This window comes from Canis lupus, chromosome 32, assembly GCF_011100685.1.
Source record: "Canis lupus familiaris isolate Mischka breed German Shepherd chromosome 32, alternate assembly UU_Cfam_GSD_1.0, whole genome shotgun sequence".
NCBI classification, from domain to species: Eukaryota; Metazoa; Chordata; class Mammalia; order Carnivora; family Canidae; genus Canis; species Canis lupus.
The window spans coordinates 27,645,743-27,670,616 of record NC_049253.1 but is presented as its reverse complement, the minus strand read 5'-3'; the positions used below and the strand labels follow the sequence as shown (position 1 = coordinate 27,670,616).

Here is a 24,874-nt window from a genome sequence, read left to right as displayed (position 1 = left end):
CTCACGTATTTCCAATGAAGGATTCTTCTTAGCTGACGAGGTGGAGGGGAGGGAAGGGGAATGGACTCGTAATCATGGGAAGATAAGGAAGCAACCCACACAAAATACAAATGCTTCTCAAGTCTCAAGTTTTACCTTTAAAAACGCCTACCAATTTTAAACTCTATTTTGCAATGAGTCTTTTGTGTAAAAATGTTGTTTTAGTATAGGAAACAATGAAAATTCCAAGCTTTTCCCTCGGAACACTTCCTTCCCAAACCTTCTAAAACTTACTGAGATTTATTATGTAGTTTGGGGTTTTCCTATCATTTTGCCCTAATGTGAATGCATGTAGGGGAAATGGAAGAATTTTCTCTCTACTTATCCAGGTTTTTAAATAAAATCATAAAAAAAGCTGTGCTATAAGATATCTCTTAATAATAATTTATCTTATCATTCAATGAATTCAATTATTCTCTAATTGTTTTACATACTTATGTGCATCACTTCAAATGGAAAATGATCCCCCCAAATAGGCTATATATCATATATATATATTTTTTTAATTTTTTTTTTAGTATCCCTACTGAGCTTATGAAAGTAATCAAGGCATCCAGGAAGTTCAGGATTGACCTCAGCTGAAAAAGATACCCCCAAAATGTTACCCTAAAAATTACTATCAGCTGGAATTTAATGACTCAAGAGCACTATTGTTAGTGCTAGTTTTCCAAACTAAAAACCTCAAGGATTAAATTGATTGGTTCATAGTAAACGGAATAGTATTGTCAAAATCATATTAGGCAGTAATAATGCTCTTAATGGTCTTTTTAAAGGAAAAGGCATCTTACATAATTTGATATTCTAATTAAGGTGTTTTAGGAAATATTCTAATACATCATGAAGCAGTGAGTTCACACAGAAACCTTCTTGTATGTGGGAGCTACAAACACAACAGAATGAAAACAGGACTTACCATGCTTCGTCAAGTAATCCACTAGAGTCCCCACTATAGCTGGAATGCCGTTCTCTGTGAGCCCTTGCTGCTGGAGGTCTTGGAGGCTGACGCCAAATAACTTTTTATAGGAAGAATTTCTCTGCTCATTTAGTGGCACTGCCACTATCTTTTTCATGTCTTCTTTCAGCCGAACCGCTGCTTTACTTTGCTTGAAAGAACATAACCAAGAAGAGCAGTCAGTCATATTGACCACAGGAGGCTGCATAGTTACAAGACAAACCTGAATTGGAATGTAGGCATCTGGAGGCCCATAGGAGTGGTCTTCACTTATTTTTACTTCAATGCAACTCAGTACTACTAATATCTCTCACATGTTGCTCAGCGTCATGAATGGCACATACGGATAGAATAGTTAAAAGGAATGAAAAACGAGAAACCTAAAGCCACAACTTAATTGTAGCTAAGGAAGAGAGGAAATACACTGCAGTATCTAAGATAGATTATTACAGTAACCAGGGGGTGGGACTCACAGGTACCTGGTCAACAGGAAAATAAAACACTCCTAAGATCATTGAAACACCATGCAGATCCTAGAATAAGATTTCTAAAGATGAAAATGTATCTAGATGCCATTTTAAGGTAACTTTAATTTGGAGTCTTAGACAAAAAAATGTATATGAGTAGAGTGAACATTTGTTTCTCTGATTTAATTACATCTGTGAATATCTCATCAGTATTTTGGCACAGGAAATCAGCTCAATTCTCACTGAAGTTCAAAATATTCCATCTCTGAAACAGCAACATTTCAGGTAGTCACAATTTAAACATTTCACAAGACTGTACATATTATAAGTTAAAAAATGCAGCTTACATTTAAGTTATTGCCACAATGAAAAATCCATACAAATATTTCTTTTAATAGAAATTGGTATCCCAGGAAGTGTTAAACTATATCAAAATTTATCTTTTATAACTGAGGGATTTTCTTTTTAAAGCATGTGTGCTATATAAATGTTATATATCCGTAAGTCTAAACACTGAAAAGCTGGGAAAATGCAAACCATTTTAATTGGGGATAGAAGTGGTAGATTGGGGGAAACTTTCACTCTTTGAGAATGAATGTACCAACCAACGAAAGTGTAAATATTACAAGTGCAAGCTGATGTAGCTATTACCATGTGAAAATAGAAACCTTACTTCCAGTTTAGAATTGAGGAAGCAAAGATCAGAGTTAAGTAATTTGGCAGAAGTCACAGAACTGGTAAGAGTTTCATCCTCCTCTAGGTTCATGTTTCTCTCCCTAAGTTAGATTTATATTAATGTCCTAGAGCAGTTTATATACAATTATAATAATATACTACAATCAACTCTATAGGACCTGAGATAATGACACAATGTTAATCCTACAATCTTGATTTTGAGTAGGGTTCCTGTATTCTCGATCTGATTTTGAATTTTACAATCTACAGAATCAGACCAACTTCCATTGAGATGTTTGCATCTTCTGGTAGGTTATATTTTCTTTTTAAGATTTTATTTATTTATTCATGAGAGGCAGAGACATAGGCAGAAGGAGAAGCAGGCTCCCCATAGGGAGCCTGATGCAGGACTCAATCTCAGGATCCTGGGATCACAACCTGAGAAAAAGGCAGATATCTGCTCAACCACTGAGCCACCCAGGTGCCCCCTGATAGGTCATACTTGAAAACCAGATTTTTCTAGTGAAAATTCAGCAAATGTAAAGTTACAATAGAGATTTAGCATCTATTAATATTATAGATAATACTACAGATTTAGTATCTGTTAATAGTATAATATCATAGTGTTAGCTACTATAGAGTAGTAGTAGTATAGGCAATAACTATGATCTGTTACCAAATTATGAACTTATTAATTAAGCCAAATTTATAATAGCAAATAACTTTTTTGTGGGGGTTTAAAAACCTATGAATACTTGTAAATACTTTCAAAATGTAGCATTAAAAACAGCTGGCGATATAAGGTTAAATCTTACACATTTTATCTCACTTCATTTTATCTTCTTACAGAGACAATACAGCATAATGTTTTGGAGCATGCACTGTGGAACCAGGCTTTCTGTTTCAAGTTTCATTCTGCTCTAATTAGCTGTGAACCCTGGACAAGTCACTTGACTTCTCTATGCCCAATTGTGAAACGGTGATGCTAAGAGTTCCTATCTCATAGGAATATAGAAGACTGAAATGAATTCATATACATAAAGGAATGAGAAGAGTACTTGGCATACTCAGTAATTATGGATTGTTATACATTATTACAACCATCATGATCATCACCATTATCCTTCCAGGAAATTACTCTGATTTCTTCTTTAAAAAAAAAAATGGAGATATAATGTGTCTAGACTAAAGTTTGCTGTTTAAAAAGGTATCATGGTGGTCAAGACATACTAGTTGGTAGTCTGATGATCTAATTATTCTCTCTCATCTCTTAAAATATGCAAGAATGACTGAATGACAAAGATAAAATAATTTTGTATATATGTGCCATGATTCCTTAACTTTTTATTAGAAAGTCAAGGTTTCCTTAGAAATCCTGTCTATGCTTGAGTTTAACACCTTGAATTAGTGCTCTGTTGACAGCCCCTGCTTTTCACTCTGTCCTTTAGTCAGAATGGCAGCCAGTAGGTGTATCTCCTGTCAGTAGACAGTATAGATAAGCAATCTCCATGTTATAGATGAGAAAGTTTTCAAGTAAGAGACAGGCAATGGACCTCACAGAAGTTGAAGTGACTACAAATTAAACTACCTGTTTACTCAATATAGAGCCATACTACAAACAAAATTTATATGCAATCATAATAAAAGAACAGGAAATCAGCTCAATTCTATTTTTTAAATTGGTAACTGGTATGACATTTTAAAAATAAATATTAAAAAAAACCCACAATGAAACAAAACAGTTATATTTCTCAAGACATCACAATCAATTTGTCAGTGACCACAAATACACACTATAAAGTGTTGCTCACATCTAGCCTGGTTGGTGAAGAGATCAGCTAGCAGGAAGCAATGAGATGTCACCAGTAGTTTATGCCTAAACTACTAACTACACTACTTCAGTAGTTTATACCTAAATTATTAAAAAATATATAGCAGCTTACAATAAATATAATGATCCCTTCTGGTAAGTAATAAAAGTTAAATAGTCATGGAAAAATAACTATAGATAATGATATATCATTACTTTATAAATGTCAGTATCTATTGAATTTTACCTTTTAAAACATACATCTTACCTTTCTTGATTTATAAAATAAGCTAAAAATAATGGCTGAGGTATTCGGAGTCAAACTTAACTGTTTAAACTTTGGTTTGTGTATATTCCCATCCATCATTTCAGTTTGAAAACTGGTGTATATGTGGTGTGCTTGTGTACACATGTAAAGGCAAATAGGTTCCTACATTTATAAAAGACAGGGAATCTTGGGATTTTACCACTAAAACAATCCTTAGGGGTCAATTCAATGCTTATACTATCACTTTAGGAATAAAGATACCAGGCTCCCAAAACTTACGGTGCACTCAGTGAAAAATGGCCAAAACTAGAGCCCATATCTCTTGAATTTTATACCAATACTAATTTTTATAATTAAGAGCTGGTGGCCTTGTTTTTTTTTTTTTTTTTTTTTTTTTTACAGCTTTATTTTTTTTACCAAAAAGTAGCTTAGATAGCCAACAAACTGCATGCACTGGGACTAATGCATGCAATTATTTGTTGGTTTGCAGTCACCTAGTCTTCACTTCCCCACCTTTTTTTTTTTTTTTTCTAGTGACATATCCTGTCTTTATGCCCTTGTTGTGAATAACTCTGTAGGGACTGCCAATGAAAAGAACCACCCTGTCTCTAGCAAGAACTGGTCTCAGGCTCCCTACCAGGTCAATCAGACCTTTCTCTCTTTCAGGTCACTGACGCCTGAGCAGATTGTCACAAGCACAGCAAAAGGCTAGAGCTAATTGGTTCCAGCTGCGATATTCTCACAAGCTGTGAATGAACCATTAGATTAACTTTTGCCACCTGCATTGTTGGAGCTGCCCAGACATTGGTGCTTCAGCTGTTCTTTCTATGTGGTGAGTCACTCCATAACCTGCTACTAGTTTCTTTGGGCTTAAGGTAGCCAGAATTCATGTCTGTTCTGAGACAGACAGATACACACACACACCCAACTGATAAAAGTACCTTGAAAAATAAAATAATCATCAGGGTATATAAAAAGCCAGGATTGTAGAGAAGAGAAAGTCAGAAAGATGATGGCTAACTTATAGGGAGTAAGTTTACTATGTTTGTCATGGCTTCAGATACTTCAGATGACTTCACTTGTTAAACCCTAGTAAAGAAATACTATGAAGAAAGAGCCTTCTGAGATCCCCATTTACAGAGGCACAGAGGATCTAAGTAATGGGCTCTCTAGGTCACATCAAGGATGTGTGTAGCCAAGAGTCACACCAGGCAATCTGAGTGCAGATGGCACTCTGAATTCTGCCTCCACAAAGGATATGGTAAGAACAAAAAGTGCACACTGGGCCATCGAGTGCCCCTGTTAGAAATGAGGAAAGTCACATTCTTGTAAAACAGAAAAAAAGGATTATTTACAAGTTTCTAGATCACTTTAAAATAAAGTCAGTTATGCTCAGAAGCAGCATCAATGTTTCTAATATTAAAACCTGAAAAGAACACTTTAATCAATTCTGTAAGTGAGATGAGTTTCAGAAGCCTTGAGTATTTTGATAGCTAACATTTATTGGGTGCTGATTTTGTACCAGCTCTGTTGTATTTTAAAATTAACATCTTTAAATTTTAAAGCAATCTTATCAGTAGGTATGTTTACTATTCTCCTTGGGACAAGGAAACTAAGGTCCAAAAAGAGAATTTGCCTGAGTTTACACAACAAGTAAGTTTTAGAGAATGTAACCCCCAGGTGCTCTGGCTCTGTCGATTGAGCTCTTAACCATGACAAAGTACTCTATTTCCAGAACCTTTAATACTGGTGGTTCTATATGGGCCCAACACTACATGCAGCTCTTTGTTTGCAGAGCTTAATACGAAAATCAATTTGAGACTACAGAAATCAATAGCTTGTATTTCCTTAAGGCAACCTTCCAAGAATTTAAGTACCGGGATTTTAAGGTCCTTTGAAGAACAATCAGGTTACACTGCTGGTTAAATTCAGAACTGTGGGCCTTAAAACTCTCTGGAACTGGGGCTAGGACTAATACATCTAACCAGGAATGTGGACATTAGAAAGCCACTCTACCACCAAATAAAAGGAGTGCAAGGAAAGCACAAGATAAACCTGAGACTTATTCCAGAAAGCAAGGAAATAGTCAAAGACTAAGGGGATGTGTCCAAAAAGACCTGTGGGCCAGATTAAATGGGCTTCTACTGACCAAATCTCCAACAGGTGGAGCACCAGGAGCAACAACAACTGTAAGTGATTATAATATACTGTGTAAATAAAAATGAGATTTAGAAAAGAGGGCTTTTTTAGCATTTAGAAAATGCTGCAACCAGGTGATGCCTGGGTGGCTCAGCGGTTGAGCGGCTGCCTTTGGCTCAGGGATCAAATCCCACTTCAGGCTTCCTGCATGGAGCCTGCTTCTTCCTCTGCCTATGTCTTTGCCTCCCTCTCTCTCTCATAAATGAATGAATAAGATCTTTAAAAAGAAAAAGAAAATGCTGCAGCCAAATGTAAGAAGAATAACAGAATAAAAAAAAAAAATCACTGGGGCGTCTGAGTGGCTTACTGGGTTAAACATGTGTCTTTGGTTCAGGTCATGATCTCAGGGTCCTGGGATCAAGCCATGCACTGGGCTCCCTGCTCAGCAGGGAGCCTGCTTCTCCCTCTCCCTCTGCCCCCTGCCTGGGTCCCCCCTTCATGTGTGTATGCAATCTCGTAAATAAAATCTTTTTTTTCTTAAATAAAATCTTAAAAAAAAAAATCAACTTCCACAAATCATTTAACAAATGACCCTATCAAGCATTATCAATGGACACTAAAACATCAAGTGAAAAGTTGATGGAGAACAGGATCCTCACAGCATTAAAGATCACACATGGTTTTTTCAAGGCGGGGGGGATCCCTTCCCTTACAATCGAAATATGGGTATATTCACCTTAACTCAAAAAATCAAATTTATCTTCATTTATCAATGAGATGACCTGACATCATGTACTCCTGATGTAATATGCAAAACACCTCATTTACAAGGTATTCTTGCCACAAATGTTCAAACTGATGCAAATCTAGCCTCTAAATCTAACTTACAGTTTACAGGAGATACAGCTGCTAAAAGAATAAGTGAAAAAGACCATGAGAAAACAATCAATCTAGACAAATGAATGAGGGACATTCTAACTGACAACTGGCCTGGACTCTTCAAAATATCAATATCATGAAGGAAAGACTGATTCTAGATTTTAAAGAAAATACACAAACTTTAAATGTAATATATGAATCTTGAATGGTTCCTGGTTTAAAAAACAAAAAGCCTTGTCTCTTTGAGACAATTGGGGAAATCTAAGTATGTGTTGTATATTAGATGGACTTTTTATAAATGTTTTTATGTATAACAACATTGTATAAGATCTAATTTATTTCACTTGTAGTGTGTTCCTTATTCTTATGAGATGCATGCTGAAGTAGGGGTAGAGTATCTTCATATACTGTAGAATTGAATACAAAGTATATTCATGTATATCTGTGTATATGTATATATTTATGTATATGCTATATATATGCACACACATACACACACACACATACTATACACACACACAAAGAAAGATATAGACTGGGCACAAATAGAGTAGAACGCAAATTTTTAAATTTAAGTGGATAATACATGAAATGTTCATTTTGTTATCCTTTCAACTTTTATGAATGTTTTGTATTTTTTTTGTTACTAAAAATTGGGAAAAAGATAGGAACCTCTCAAAGAGACTCCCTACGAACAAAGAGTAACACCATTTTGACAGCACAATTAGGAGGGAAAGGAATATATTCTAAATTCCAATTAAATTAATGGTGGTAACTGTTGGATTATTCTTACACAGAGACCTAGACAATCATATTAACTTGGATAGGGCTGGGTCATTGGGAAAGCACTCCATCTGAAATTAGGGTACCTGGGTTTGAAAACTTGTTTTGCCACTGACTTGCATATTCTCAACAGGAATGCTAGCCTCTGGTCAAATGTGCAGCTTTGGAGAGGGGCAAAGGCAACAATAAGAGTGATCCATGGTCTCTGTCTAGCCATAACAGCTGAATCAACTTAGAGGTCACTGGCAGGACAAGTACTGCAGCCAACTCATCATCACTTTCAGCCTGTTGACCTTATAAAATTTCTCATCTACACCATGATTGGATCCTCATCTATTAAATGCCACACCACCACCTACTTTATAATTTTTTTAAAGATTTTATTTATTTGAGAGAGAGAGCCTGTGGACAGAAGGAGGGGATGGAAAGGGAGAAGCAGGCTCCCCACTGCACAGAGCTCTACATGGGGCTCGATCCCAGGACCCTGCGATCATGACCGAGCCAAAAGCAGCTGCTTAACTGAGCCACTTAGGCACCCCAACACCACCTAATTTACAGTGTTATGAGAGTTTAATAAGATAATGAATGTTGAAGTACCTATCACAACCAGAAGAGAGTCAATGATGAAAAATGTTAAAAATTTATTGGGGGAAACCAATTCTTTCAAAAGACACTATGACAGAGTTTGTAGTTATTTATTAATAGGTCATTTTTCTCTTCACCATTAACAGAACTCTGATTTTGTTTGATAGGAACCAGTTAAAATATACTACCTTCCTTGTAGCATTATCCTTGTAGGATGGCCATATACCTAAATTTGGGCAATGAGATATAAATGGAAATTGTGAGGATCACCAGAAAAAATTCCTTTTATTAAAAGGGAGGATAACTCATTCTGATACCCATATCCCTGTTCTCTGCTGAGATAACAGATATAAGGCCTGGTAGCTATCTTGTGACTATGTAGCAATCCAGAAACTAGAAGCTAAGCTTCTACTTTTTTTTTTTACTAGGCCAGTAAAACTGGGGGGGGGGGGGGGGGACTTATACCCTGATAACATCATAGAGTTCATTCAGAATACCTATCTATAGACTTTTTTTTTTTCTTACATGGAAGGCAAAAAAAAAATCCAGTTTCAAATAATGCTGTCAGAATTTCAACATTTATTGAACATGTTAAAGAAATAAGAAGCATTCTATAAATAATTTTTTCCCAAATCTAGCTCATTAATTTTAAAAGCAAAGCATAGGGGTATCTTATTAGTTATCCTTACATAAACATGTTGCAGCATCTCAATATCTATAGCTTTGTAGATTTAAGCAATTAAATCTAGCTTAAAGATTAAGCTAGAATCCATGGATAATGAATCCAACAAACTGCATGAAACATTCTATTTTTAGAAAGCATAAAGATGGCATAAATGAATGGAAAGATGGCCCATGTTCATGGATCAGAAGAATATTGTTAAAGTGTCCATATTACCCAAAGCAATCTACAGATTCAATGTAATCCCTATCAAAATTCCAATAGCATTCTTCATGGAAATAGAATAATTCTAAAATTGGTATGCAACTACAAAAGAACCAAATAGCCAAAGCAATCTTGAAGAAGAACAAAGCTGGAGGCCTAATTTCAAACTATACTGCAAAGCTATAGTAATCAAAATAGTGTAGTACTGACATTAAAAACACACAGATCAATCTAATAGAATAGAGAGCCCAGAAATAAATCTACAGATACTTGGTGAATTAATTTAGAACAAAGGAACCAAGAATATACAATGAGAAAAGGATAGTCTCTTCAATAAGTGATTTTGGAAAAAGTAGACAGCCACATGCAAAAGAATGAAACTAGACCACTATTTTATACAATACACAAAAATTAACCCAAAATGGATAAGACCTGAAACCATACAACTGCTAGAATAAAACACAGGCACCAAGCTCCTTGACATCACTCTTAGCAATGATTTCTTTGGATTTGATACCAAAAGCAAAGGGAACAAAGCAAAAATAAGTGGAACTAAACCAAACTAAAAAGCTTCTGCTTAGCAAAGGAAACCATTAACAAAATAAAAAGGCAACCTAATTAATGAGAAAATATTTGCAAATTATATCTGAACAGAGGTTAATATCCAAAATGTATAAAAACTTCATACAGGGCACCTGGGTGGCTCAGTCAGTTAAGCATATGCCTTTCTTTGGCTCAGGTCATAATCTCAGGGTCCTGGGAGCAAGCCCCATATTGGGTTCCCTGCTCAGCAGGGAGTCTGCTTTCTCCCTCCCCCTCCTCCTCTCCCCTCACTCGTGTGTGCTGTCTCTTGCTTGCTCTCTTTCAAATAAATAAAATCTTAAAAAAAAAAAAAAGAGTTCATACAGCTCAAGAGCAAAAGCAAAAAACAAAACAAAACAAAATCTGATTAAAAAATGGGCAGAGGATCTGAATAGACATTTTCCCAAAGAAGTCAAACCAATGGCCAACAGGTATATGAAAAGATGCCCAACATCTAGTCAGAGAAATGCAAATAAAAATCACAATGAGGTATCACCTCACACCTGTTAGAATGGCTATTATAAAATAGAGAGAAGTGCTGACAAAAATGTGAAAAGGTAACTCTTGTTTCCTTGAAAGGGAATTTAAATTGGTGCAGTTATATGGAGAACAGTATGGAGGTTCCTCAAAAAAAAAAAAAAAAAAACTGTAACCGAACAGAAAAAAATTGAATAAGGAAATGATGCCAAAGACAAGCAATAACAAAATATAAATGTGACTTTATCAAAATTAACAAGTCTTATGCATTAATAGACACTATCAACAGAGTGAAAAGGCAATCCACAGAATAGGAGAACATATCTGCAAATCTTACATGTGATAAGGAATTAATATCCAGAATATATGAAGAATTTCTACCACTAAACAACCAAAAAGCTCCCAAACAACCTGCATCAAAAATGGGCAGAAAGTTGAATACATATTTCTCCAAAGACAACAAATGGTCAATAAGCACATGAAAAGATGCTCACTATCACTGGTCATTAGGGAAAGGTAGATCAAAACCACCATGATCACAAGCAGTAACCTCTTTGACATCAGCCACAGCAACTTCTGATATATCTCCTGAGGCAAGGAACACAAAAGCAAAAATAAGCCACTGGGACTTCATCAAAATAAAAAGCTTCTGCACAGTGAAGGAAAAAATAAACAAAACTAAAAGGCAATCTACAGAAGATATTTGCAAATGACATATCTTGTAAAGAGTTAGTATCCAAAATCTATAAAGAACTTATCAAACTCAACACCCCAAAAATGAATAATCCAATTAAAAAATGGGAAGACATGAACAGACATTTTTCCAAAGACGGCATACAGATGACAGACAGACACATGAAAAAATGTTCAACACCACTGATCATCAAGACAATAGAAGTCAAAACAATGAGATATCACCTCATACTTGTCAGGATGGCTAAAATCAACAATGCAAGGAAACAACAGGTTTGATGAGGACATAGAGAAAAGGGAACCCTCTAGTACTGTTGGTGGGAATACAAACTGGTGCACCCACTCTGGAAAACAGCATGGAGCGTCCTCAAAAAGTTAAAAATAGAACTATCCTACAAGCTAGCAATTGCACTACTAGGTATTTACCTAAAGGATACAAAAATACTAGGTATTTACCTAAAGGATACAAAAATACTAATTCAAAGGGATACATGCACCCTGGTTTTATAGTAGCATGATCTACAATAGCCAAATTATGAATACATTCCAAGAGTCCATTGACTAATGATTGGATAAAGAAGTGGTATATGTATATATACACAATGGAATATTACTTAACCATAGAAAAGAATGAAATCTTGTCATTTGCAATGACGTGGATAGCACTAGAGGGTACCATGCTGAGTGGAAAAGTCTTTTGGAGAAAGACAAATACAATATGATTTCACTCATATGTGGAATTTAAAAAACAAAACAATGAGCAAATGAGAAGAAAAAGAGGGGAGCAAACCAAAAAACAGACCCGTTAACTATAGAGAACAAACTGATGTTTAGTGGGAGGTGGGGGGGGGGGGGGTAGATGAAACAGATGATGGGGATTAAGGAGTGCTCTTGTAATGAGCACTGGGTATTGTATGGAAATGATGAATCAATATATTGTACACCTGAAACTAATACAACATCGATATTAACTGGAATTTAAATAAAAACATTTTTAAAAGATTCAATGTTAAAAAAATTTAAAACAGACAAAAAAAAACCTCCTACATCAGAATCATTCTGCAATGAAAACAAAACAAACCCCAAAATGAGATACTGCTTTACATACATTAAGGTGGCTATAAAAAAACAAATCAAAAAATCAAAAAACAAAACGGACGTGGAAAAACTGGAACCTTCATTCACCCCTGGTGGTAATATAACAGTTGTACAACACTATGAAAAACAGGTGGTACCTCAAAAAGTTAAATATAGAGATGCCTGGGTGGCTCAGTGGTTGAGCGTCTGGCTTTGGCTCAGGTCATGATCCCAGGGTTCTGGGATTGAGTCTCACATCGAGCTCCCTGCATGGATCCTGCTTCTCCCTCTGCCTATGTCTCTGCTTCTCTCATGAATAAATAAATAAAATCTTTAAAAAAAAAAAAAAGTTAAATATAAACTTCCATGTAATCCAGCAATTTCACTTCTGGATATATTCCTTAAAGGCAAAGATGCAGATACTTAATATACCTATGTTCATAACAGCATTATGCATAACAGCCAAAAAGTAGAAATAATCCAAATGTTAATCAACAGATGAGCAAAATGTGGTATGTATATATTCAGTGGAATATTATTCAGCTTTATAAAGGAATGAAACTCTGATACATGCTATAACATCAATGAAGCTTGAAAAAAGTATCAAAGTGAAATAAACCAGACACAAAAGGACAAAAATTGTATGTTTCACTTATGAGATACCTGGAATAGTCAGAAACCTAGAGACTAGAAGTAGAACAATGGCTACCAGAGACTGGGAGTAGGGGGTGGGTGGGCAGTTATTTAATGGGTACAAAGTTTATGTTAGAGAAGATGCAAAGTTCTAAAGGAGATAATCATAATTGTTACACAATATCATGAGTGTACTAATGCCATTGAATTGTACATCAGGGACACCTGAGTGGCTTAGTGGCTGAGTGCCTGCCTTTGCCTGAGGGCGTGATCCCAGATTCCTGGGATCAAGTCCCACATCAGGCTCCTTGCGTGAAGCCTGCTTCTCCCTCTGCCTATGTCGCTGCCTCTCTCTGTGTGTCTCTCATGAATAAATAAATAAAATCTTTTTAAAAATGAATCATACATCAAAAAATGATTAAAATGGCAAATTTTGTTATGTATATTTTAAAAGTTAATGAATTGATTACAATGATGAAAAGATACCACAAAGCAGAAATGCAAGCATGTAGGGAAGAGATAATCAGTCTATAAGAGTATGTGATGTGGAAACTGGCAGAATTGTGAAAGGAAGGAAAAGACAAAAACATTTCAGAAATAAAGACTAAATTATCAAGAGTATAAAGGAGAACAGAAACCATTAACAGCCCAGCAAGGGACATAGAAGACATAAATGAGAAAAGTAGACATAATGAAACATTAAAAAAAGAATGACAAGGATTTAAGAAATAACTACAGAAATCAGTTTAATGAGCTCCAATATATGTGTTACTGGAGTTTCCAAAGAAGAAAACCAAATACTGGTATAGAATATTTAAAGAAGTAATTTAAAAAACTTTGTTTCAACAGAAGCCCTGAATCTACAAACTGATTAGAACAGCTCACATGAAGATATATTCTAGGGAAATTTCTAGACTGACAATAAAGAAGAGTCCTTAAGGCAGCCTGGAAAAATCATGTCATAATAAGGAAAGAAAATAAGTAGCTTCAAACTTACAGATTGCAGTATTTAACATCAGAAGACAACAAATAAGACTTTAAAACATCTATGGGAAGACTGCATGAGCCAAATTTAATAACCAATCAAGCTGTCCTTGAACCTTCCTTGAGAAAATTACCAGAGAACATACTTTAACCAATTAATAAATAGCTGGGAAGACTTTGATGACGTGATAAGCAAATGATTTTTTTAATTTTAAAAATTAATAATTTAAAAAATGAACCATGTTATGTGAGGAAAGAATGAAGAACCTCGTATAGTTATACTCAAATGAGAAGATTGGGGTTGAAAAACTTCCAGATTTTAAAAGAGCAGCCATGTGGTTCAGAGGACAAACCAGAAAGTGACTGGTAGTTATCCGGAGATAGAATTTAAGACATACAAAGAAGAAATGATAATCACTTCTAAAGATAAAATAGATTTTCTCAGGAGGTGGTGAAGATCATAGTAATCAAAGGTAGGCAAAAAAAAAAAAAAAATGTAATGCCATTTGTCATCCTTCCTACTCATGAAAATTTTTTTGAAAAGAGAAAAAAGAAAAATAAATAAAAAAAATAAAAATAAATAAAAGAAAAGAGAAAAAAGTATGGGTAAGAAACAGTGGATGTAAACTGATTTAAATTTCTGGAGGGAGGAAAAGCTGAGGCCTCTTCCCAGGCTGTGCTCCTTCTACCCTGGTCTCCAAACAGAGGGGAGGGGCAAGTAACAGTGAGCAAGACTCTTATACAACTGGGACCTCTAGATAGTCCCAGTATACTGTTGGGGGGGGGGGGGGGGAGGGAGGGTGCGTGGAAGAACACTATGAAACTAATGCCAAGACTAATCTGTTTTCATAAGTTCATAAGTTTATAGGCTCACAGAAAAACTATAAGGCATAAGCAAACATAGTACATGTTTAGTTCTGAGTTATGGAATCTCATTTTTTCCTTTTTACTTATTTCCTGAATTTTATACACTAGACATGTTATCACTATTATAGCAAGAAAAATGAAAAGTTAAATTTCCTATATAAAATGAAGTCAAGACCTACTGCTGACTTCCAGTGAAAGAGTACAGGGATCTAACAAGTCCTTTCCTAAACAAAACAATACAAAGCTGGACAAATTGTCAAAACAATCATTTCAGAGATCTAGAAACTGACCAAAGACAAAAAACAAATTGAAAGACACTTATTCTTGAAAAGCTGATGAAGTTTGGTGAAGAATAAACTGTGGCACTCTTGCCTGAGCCTACTCCCAGCCCCTCTTATCCCCCTAGCGGGGTTGGCACAACAGTAATGAAACTGGCAGCTTTGGTTCTGGCTGAATTGGTCTTAAACACAGGACAAAACCCCTACTCCCAGTGGGTCGTGTATCTGACAAAGGACTTCTAAGAGTTCTTTTTATATATTATGGATACAATTCAATAAGAACCAACAACTCCATAAAAACAAAAATGGGCAAAAGACATGGACAGACATTTAACCAAAGATGACATACAAATAGGTATAGGTCTATGAAAAATGCCTAACATTATTAGTCATTAAGTAACAGCACTACAAGTTCACTAGAATGGCTTTAATAACAAAAGAGTAACAATATCATATGCTGACAAGGATGTGGAGAAACTGGGATTCTGATATTGAAAATAGGCATGTAAAATGGTTTGATCATTTTGGAAAATATTTGGCAGTTTCTTAAAACATTAAACATAAATTTAGCATATGATCCAGCAATTCCACTCCTAGGTACCCATTCAAATGCAGCATTATTCTTAGTAGCTGGAAATAGCCCAAATGTGACATATCAGATAAAGGGCTATAAAGATCTATAAAGAACTTATCAAACTCAACACCCAAAAAACAAATAATCCAGTCAAGAAATGAGCAGAAGACATGAACATTTCTGCAAATGCCATGAACATGGCATTTCTCCAAAGAAGACAAAGGGCCAACATACACATGAAAAAAATGTTTCACATTACTCAGCATCAGGGAAATACAAATCAAAACCACAATGAGATAGTACCTCATACCAGTCAGAAAGGCTAAAACTAACAAGAGGAAATAACAAATGTTGGTGAGGATGTGGAGAAAGGGGAACCCTCGTACACTGTTGGTGGGAATGCAAGCTGGTGCAGCCTCTCTGGAAAACTGTACAGAGATTCCCCACGAAGTTAAAAATAGAGCTACCCTATGACCCAGCAATTGTACTACTAGGTATTTACCCCAAAGATATAAATGTAATGATCCAAAGGCGCATCTGCACCCCAATGTTTATAGCAGCAAAGTCCACAATAGCCAAACTCTGGAAAGATCCCAGATGTCCACTGATAGATGAATGGATAAAGAAGATACGGTATACATATACAATGGAATATTATTCAGCCATCAGAAAGGATGAGTACTTACCATTTACATCACTGTGGATAACACTGGAGGGTATTATGCTGAGCAAAATAAGTCAATCAGAGAAAGACGATTATCATGTGGTTTCACTCATTTATGGAATATAAGAAACAGTGCAAAGGATCATAGGAGAAGGGATAGAAAATGCATAGGAAGTCATTAGAGAGGAAGAAAAACTATGAGAGAGACTTAACTATAGGAAACAAACTGAGGGTTGTTGGAGGGGAGATGGGTGGGGGGATGGGGTAATTGGGTGATGAGCATTAGAAGGGTACATGATATGATGAGCAGTGGGTGTTATATGCAACTGGTAATTATTGAACACTACATCTGAAAGTCATGATGTACTATATGTTGGCTAATAGAATTTAAATTTTTTTAAAAAGGATATAACCCAAATGTCTATCAACAAATGAACAAATAAAATGTGATATATAATAGAATATTACTCAGAAACTAAAAAGGAATACTGATGCATGCTACAACATGGATGAGCCTCAGGAATATTATGCTAAGTGAAATAAGCCAGTCACAGAAGAACATATACTGTATGTATTCCATTGGTATCAAGTGTCCTTGAAAGGTAAATGTACTGAAACATTTAGTTAACATTTAGAAAATAGTAAATTAGTGGTTGTCTGAGGTTTGGGGGGTGGAAGACAGATTGTAGGAATATAACTATTGTTCATAATGGGCACATGGGATCTTACTGAGGTGACAATGTTCTAGAACTAGATTGTGGTGTTACCTACACAAGTGGTAAATTTACTGAAATCATTAAATTGCATCAATAAGTATATGGTTTGTAAATTACACTTCAAAAAAGCTGTTAAAAACATGGAAAAGAGAGTCAACAAATACTTAATAATTTTATGTCAAAATAAGACTATCAGTAGAAAGAATATACTAGCATTAATAATGCCTTCAGAAGTACTCCACATTCTTCATTTTAATAGCATACAGTATTGTTCTTCAGTAATTCTAGATGAAATAGGTAAATTCTGGAGTGGGTAACTTTTAAGGGATTACTCCTATTATATCAATGTATAAAAAATCCTGAAAGTGCAGTAACATTCATATGCTTAGAATCCCCTGGTCATCTGGGGGCTCCTGGCTGGCTCAGTTAGTGGAACATGCAACTTTTGATCTCAAGACATGAGTTCAAGCCCCACCTTGGGTGTGGAGTCTACTTAAAAAAATAAAGATATACATTTTTAAAGTTCCTTGATTTTTGAAGAGAAAAAAGGGATAGTTCTAATGTCACTAGTGTTAAACCTTTTGTTCATCAGTGTTGGCAGTCTTAGCAGAACCAAGGAAGATTTAGACAGAAGAGAACTGTATTGCATGAGGCTGCAGTGAGTCAAATTTGAATGTTATAGCTAAGTGATGAATCACTAAATTCTATTCCTGAAACTAATATCACACTATATACTAACTAACTAGAATTTAAATAAAAACTTGAAACAAAAAATAGTTTGTAAGATGAAGAAAAATGTTCCTGGAAAGACTATTCCTGCCATTGTTTCTCAAGTTTAGCAGAATATAAACCAAAAGAAGGATTTTTTTTTTTTAAGTTACAAAGACTCATCTAAAGTTAAAGATCTAATACAGTAAGAAGAGCTACAGTGTTAAACACATTTTGTTTTGGGAAAAATTAAGACTAAAACATATAGTTTCAGAAAATCCAAGTAGGCTTAAAACCAATGCTGCGTGTAAGTATTTACAGGCCTACATGAATAATTTACAATGCAAGGCACTGAAATGAAATTTGTATATAAGATCATTTATTTATATTTTAACTAAAACTATATTTTAAACTGAAGCTATTTTCTTAAGTATTAAAGGAAACTCTGGAAATTGAAACCAAAAGTAAATTACCTGGTAAGACAATTTTACATCAAAATTGTCCTCAAACAACTGTTTTTAATTTTTCTACTGTTATTCTATAGTTTTCCTAGAATGAACCATTCAATTGAGTTCTATTGTATAATTTTAACTTACACATTTTCTATACAGAAGTGAAGTGAAAATTTAGCAATCTTGTAGTAATATCTTCTAATTATTTCATTTAAAAAATATCTATTGTTTTACAGCTTAATGAGACTTCATTTACTAGCTAAAATGTGGCCTCCCCTGGAACCTAACTTTATTAAGATCATGGAAGCCTGCCTTCACCTTTGGACAACCAAATAATCCTCCACATAAAGGAAGCCCTAACTGAAGAAGTACGGAGGTAAAAAGACCTACATATGCTAAATTCCCAGCAGTCTAACAAATGACTGAAAGCTAAAAATTTTGGGAAGTACACACTGATTCAAAGAATCCTAGAACGTTGCAAGGACATCTCACCTAGAACTCTAATTTCATGACTTGCCCATGATAAGTCAACCCAGCACTACTTAGCTGCCTCTTTCCTACTTGTTGTGACGGAGTGCCGACCACCTCATGAGACAACCAGCTCAATTTTTAGATATTTCCACTTTTCCACTTCTTTCTTCTTGGTAAAACTGTCTTGTTACATTCTACTCAGCTCTAAGTCTGCCTTAGGAAATGTGCAGGGAAAGTTTATCTCTTTTTATATATTAGACAATTTCAAGTACTTTATATATTTCAAAATGTATTTGTAAAAGTAATATATGGACATTCAAATATGCAGTTCCTTCATTATTATAAATGACTCATTTCTTTAGACAAAGCTATTAGTCCATTCTTGGCTATTCTTTATTTTTAGAAATTTAATATCTGCACTTCACTGAACCTTAAACATGAGAATTTAAACTGAAAAATCTCCCTATTCCAGCTCCAATTACTGCATTTCCTTGCAGAAATTTTCTATGTATAACTAAGCATATCTATCTATCTATCTATCTATCTATATATATATATTAGATTTTGAAAGAGGCAAATATAACTATACTATTGTATATTTATGCACCTTGCTTTTGCTACGTGATCAATTTTGGAGGTCCTTCCATATTGGCACATATAGCTACTTAACATTACATGTAATACTATAATTGATTTAACCAATCTTACAGCTTGATCAATAGCATGTGAGAGTATTTGATTCCGATTCTTCTGACATCCCTGGGTATTATAAAAATTTTAAAGTTTTCCCAGATTTAACTATGAGTGAAACTAAGTAATTTTCTTATGTTTATTAGTACTTTATTTTTTGTGAACCTCCTGTTCATAAGCTTTGGTTCGTTTTTTCAATGGCTAGTTTTCTTTTTCTTACTGACTTGTAAGAATTTCTCTATATTAAAAACAAGGTAATTTTTAAGTCACATGTGTTGTAAATATCTCTGCTAGTTTTCTTTTGGCATTTTGTTAATGTAATTTGAGATTGTGCAGACATTTTAGTTATTTGTCAGAAAAATTTACCACTCTTTTTCTTTAGTTTCTCTCTTGGTTCCCCTTTACAAAGACATTCCTTGATCCAAAATTATTGTTTTATGGTATCACTTTGGCATTTATATTCTAGATCCATCTATAGTTTAGAGAATAAAGATGAAATCCAGCAATTATTATTCTCCAAGCAGCTGCCATTATTAAATAGTTTTTTTTAATTTTTTTTATTATTTATTTATGATAGTCATACAGAGAGAGAGAGAGAGGCAGAGATATAGGCAGAGGGAGAAGCAGGCTCCATGCACCGGGAGCCTGACGTGGATTCGATCCCGGGTCTCCAGGATCATGCCCTGGGCCAAAGGCAGGCGCCAAACCACTGCGCCACCCAGGGATCCCCTTAAACAGTTTTAATTTCTGTTAACATCCAATATGGTAGACCCTCCAATATTAGCAGTCTTAAAGAAGTAGCTGTAAATAATTTGAAGTTGTAGAATTTTTCCATAAACCAAGCATTTTGAATAATTTCTTTAAAATCTCCAATCCACCTGCTAGTTACACAGACTTATAAATATTTACTTATAGACTTAAAAAAACAATTATTACTTGTTACAGTACCTCTTTTTAAATCACTGGAAATCCACAGTTTCAGATTAGAGCTCAAGCAGGGGTTCTTACAGTTGCTATTTCAGAAACTACTAGACACAAGCTTCTTATCTTTGGAATTTCATTTGCCCAAATCAGCTTTAAGATTTAGATCAGATTAAATTAAATTTAATCTAATTTATCTTAGCATTGTCTCCTTTACCCAATTACCCCATTCTTTCACTATATATGTTACTTCATGTTCCTTTGCACTTTTCACCACTGTCACTAAAGCTTACTTACAATCTTCTAAACAAGGACATTAAACCAATACACGCAACCAACTGTGCTTCAGAGAAACTGACCCTGAAATAAGTAACCTAGAAACTAGGAACTTGACCCATATTCAGACTCTAAACACTAATCTCGACCATGTTTTTGTTTGATTTTTGAATTCTGCATGGCAGAGATGAAAATTCTTCTTGCAATACAATTCAGATTTGCATAGGAAAACTAACATGTCTATGTTTATCACTAATCTTGTCTTCCTAAAATACTTCATTGGTTTATTGTAGAAAAAAAGCAAAATAAAAGGTTTAATCCTGTTTAAAATTTGATCTAAATCCAATAAGATCAACAGTCCCTCAGATCACAGAATTCCTTTCATTTTATTTTAAAGAAGTAAAATCCACTCATAATGACAAGACATAGTAGTCTGCCACATAACAAAGGTAATGTTTTTATGAAGTTTTCAATGTATTTATACATTATTGTTTTATTTGGATCTCACAATAGTCTGACTGAGGCTATTACCCTTATTTAATAGTTAAGAGAGAGGTTAAGTATCTTGCCCAGGGTCACACAACCAGTAAATGGCTGAGCCAAGACTCAAAGCCATGTGTCCTGCTTTCAAATCTTGCCTCATTCCAGTTCATGACAAGCTTCCTAAAACCATTGTACAGCAAGCCACTGCATGATGAAGTATATTAGTTAAGCTGTTTTGACTACAAGTAATTGAAATTCTAGTTCAAACTGGTTAAAATAATAAGGACATTTATTATCCCATTATACTAATACAAAGGAGTTCAGGGGAAGGAAAGATTCTAAGCTAGGAGTATTCAGTGGCTCATGAACGTCACCACTGCTCTGCCGTTTACTCCTGTATTAAGCTATCCTCAGGCTGTCTTCCCTCTTGATCCATAGATAAGGTATCTGTCAGCAGCACCTGGGGTGTATAATTCCTTGTTTACATTCAGTAGGGAAATTAGAGACAGTCTGCTTTATCCCAATCATGGAGCATACATCTTTCTTTTTAAGAAATTTAGATTATGGGCCAGAATTAGTGTTTATAAATATTCCATGAGGAAGGTCTCTGCATTTCCAAATCACCTTTGCTTACATGGGAACACAGGAGTAGTTCAAAGAAAAGAACTCTGAGAAATGTATCACTTCCAGAATGAGGCAGATAAAAGCATGCGTGCCTCCTCCATCTCCTTTTTTCCCCTGATATAAGCTAGGGGATACGTGGTCACAGGCTGAAATAGCAAATATCTCACAGGATGGAGGCAGCGTGGATACTAGAGTCACCAGATGGAGGAGAGATTCTGTCAACCTGCCTCAGACTTTGAGTAATCTATGTCTTTATCTGTTTCCCTGAGCTACTGAGATATCTTTCAGGATTTTCCTGTTGAGACACTTGGTATTAATTACCCTGATTAAGCAGATTACATGCCCACCTGAGGGAAAGCTATGCTCTGACCAGCCTACACATCATCTGAGATGGAAAGGATGTGCAGTTACTTGCGTGGACTGCGTGCAGTTTTACAGGAGGAGAATTCAAGTGCTCCTCAGGTGGAGACTCAAAAGTCAAAATACTTACAATTATACTGCTTATTCCCATAAATGGAAAATTGTGCCGTTATCACAAAAAGCACCACCAAAGACAGAATGCCTTTGCAGACATGACTTTAGCTTTTGGAGGATCTTCACAAGATTCATTTAAAAATAAAATACACGGGCAGCCCTGGTGGCTCAGTGGTTTAGCATCACCTTCGGTCCGGGGTGTGACCCTGGGGCCCCGGGATCGAGTCCCACAGCGGGCTCCCTGCGTGGAGCCTGCTTCTCCCTCTGCCTGTGTCTCTGCCTCTCTCTCTCTGTGTGTCTCTCATGAATAAATAAATAAGATCTTTAAAAATAAATAAAAATAAATAAAAATAAAATACACTTAAATCATGCATTAGCACAGAAAAGAGAGGTGGAACTGTAAAACCTAACATTTACTGAACAACTACTACTGTCTAGCTCTGAAATAGGTTAAGAGATATAAGTAAGATAAGTAAGATATGCATGATACTGTGGTCCAAACCTTACTGTCTGCTAGTGGGACAAATAAATACATAATGTCAAGGAAGCTGAACAGATGGTGAAAGCTCTTTAAAATAAACTATTAAGAAAGCATACTGCTTAATAATGTATAAAGTCAGAGTAAAGTGAATAACATAACCAAGATTAAGCTCAGATCTGCCTGGCTTCAAACAAAGCCCATATTCTTTCTAAAAGTCTAAACAAAATAAAGACAAGAAAACACAGGTGGTAAAAAAAAAAATTTTTTTTGAAGAAACTCATCATAGCATTTAAGAAACCTAAATGTAATCTGTGTGAGATGAATTTGGTACCAAACATAAAACTAGAAACAACAAAGATAACCATGATAGGTTTGGAACTTGAACTTGCATAATATTTGTATTATTTAAGAAAATTCAGTTTGGCTAAATAGAGAATAAAGAGAAACTAACAATGAGGAGAAGTATTAACAATATGTAAGGAGATAGCGTGGTAGACATAGTCGACATAGATAATTAAATAGAGATGAAAGAACCACGTTAGGCTCCCAACATTTATGAGACACCAAAATATTCATGTCTTAAATGAGTCACCTGTTGATTATACCCATTCTGGCCCCATGTGTTGTCTGCCTGAGATATGCAGATAAAAATACATAGTTGTTCAGGAGTATGTTAGCAAGTTACAACTATACCTAGGCACACCTTGCCTCTGATGATAAAGCAAGCTATGTTGGTTCCAGACACATTCTAACTGCTGAGACCCTTGTTCCCATTCAACACTGGTCCTCATAAAAACCCAGCATGATCAGGGAAGGCTGATATGGTAGAGAAGGTGAGACAGAATAAATGAATATTATGTAACACAGGACTCAGAATGTGGGCCTTTCATCCCACTGAAACCCTTTCTAAATAGGTAAGCCTACCAGATCTTTCCCTCCTTGTTTTGTGCTGTGTTTTAAGTTGATTCAATAAATCTGTGACTAAAATATCTAATATGGTTTGTGAGCTTTTCTGTACTGAGACCACAGCTCTTACCTGTATTATGGGATAGATGTAAGATAGCTGGGGATACCAGGTAGTGAGGCTACAGGAGTGAAGGGGCTCAAGTCAGGGACAAAGGCTCAGGATATCCTTGGAATTGTTCCCAGCACCAAAATTGGGGCAAAGTCAGGAGAACTGGACTGCAGGGCCCTGATAATACCAACAGAACTTGCCCACCAATTCACCAAAGATTTGATACCTGAACTCAGCAGAATATAAGAATATCCAGAATATAAGAATCAACACACATGTATTCTAAGCACCACCCCCCTCACCCCCCGTTTTTAAATATTTTATTTTTATTTGTTCACGAGAGAGAGAGAGAGAGAGAAAGGCAGAGACACAGGCAGAGGGAGAAGCAGACTCCTGCAGGGGGCCTGATACAGGACTCAATTTGGGACTTTATCCTAGGACCCTGGATTATGCCCTAAACTGAAGGCAAACACTCAACCATTGAGCCACCCAGGCGTCCCTCTAGGTCCCTTTTTCTCCAGCCATTAGAATATGCCAGCTCCCACTCTCAACCCAGCTTCCTCTAAATATTCAGATTCCACACAGGAGGTGCAAGAGGTCTGAAAGACTCAAGATTCCCCTGAGATAGTTTGAGTCATCTCAAAGTGACATTTAAAACTAGAAGAGACGGGATCCCTGGGTGGCGCAGCAGTTTGGCGCCTGCCTTTGGCCCAGGGCACGATCCTGGAAACCCGGGATCGAATCCCACGTCGGGCTCCCGGTGCATGGGGCCTGCTTCTCCCTCTGCCTATGTCTCTGCCTCTCTCTCTCTCTGTGTGTGTGTGACTATCATAAATAAGTAAAAATTAAAAAAAAATAAAAATAAAACTAGAAGAGACTAAGACAATATTAACTGGCAGGTATGGTTCTCATTCTGCCTGGGTGTGGTTTATTGAGGAAAAATAGATGTTAATAGTGAAGAAGCTACAATTTCTTTGTAAATATAAGTAGTAATGTAAGTAAAATTTTGAGCCAATTATGGTTTTATTAGTAGCACTAGAAACATGAAAGAGCTAAATGGAACGAGGAAGAGAAAGATGGTTAGTCAATGGACATAGAAATGTAGTGTCTTTGAAATAGTCTATATCCCACATCAACATATGTATATGTGCATACACATAACCACAAATGTCTGATACTCTTGTCTAAAGAACTGTCTTCTGTGGTATATATAACAATGGAATATTACTCAGCTATCAAAAAACTGGTATC

General features: G+C 35.6%; 1 protein-coding gene across 1 annotated transcript in view; it reads right to left on the bottom strand.

The window, feature by feature from the left end:
- FAM13A (family with sequence similarity 13 member A) overlaps nucleotides 1–24,874 on the bottom strand; it is a 319,784-nt gene that overhangs the window by 292,204 nt on the left and 2,706 nt on the right. The window contains 1 exon segment of the mRNA XM_038582151.1: nucleotides 953–1,142. Coding sequence (XP_038438079.1) covers nucleotides 953–1,142 — 190 coding nt within the window.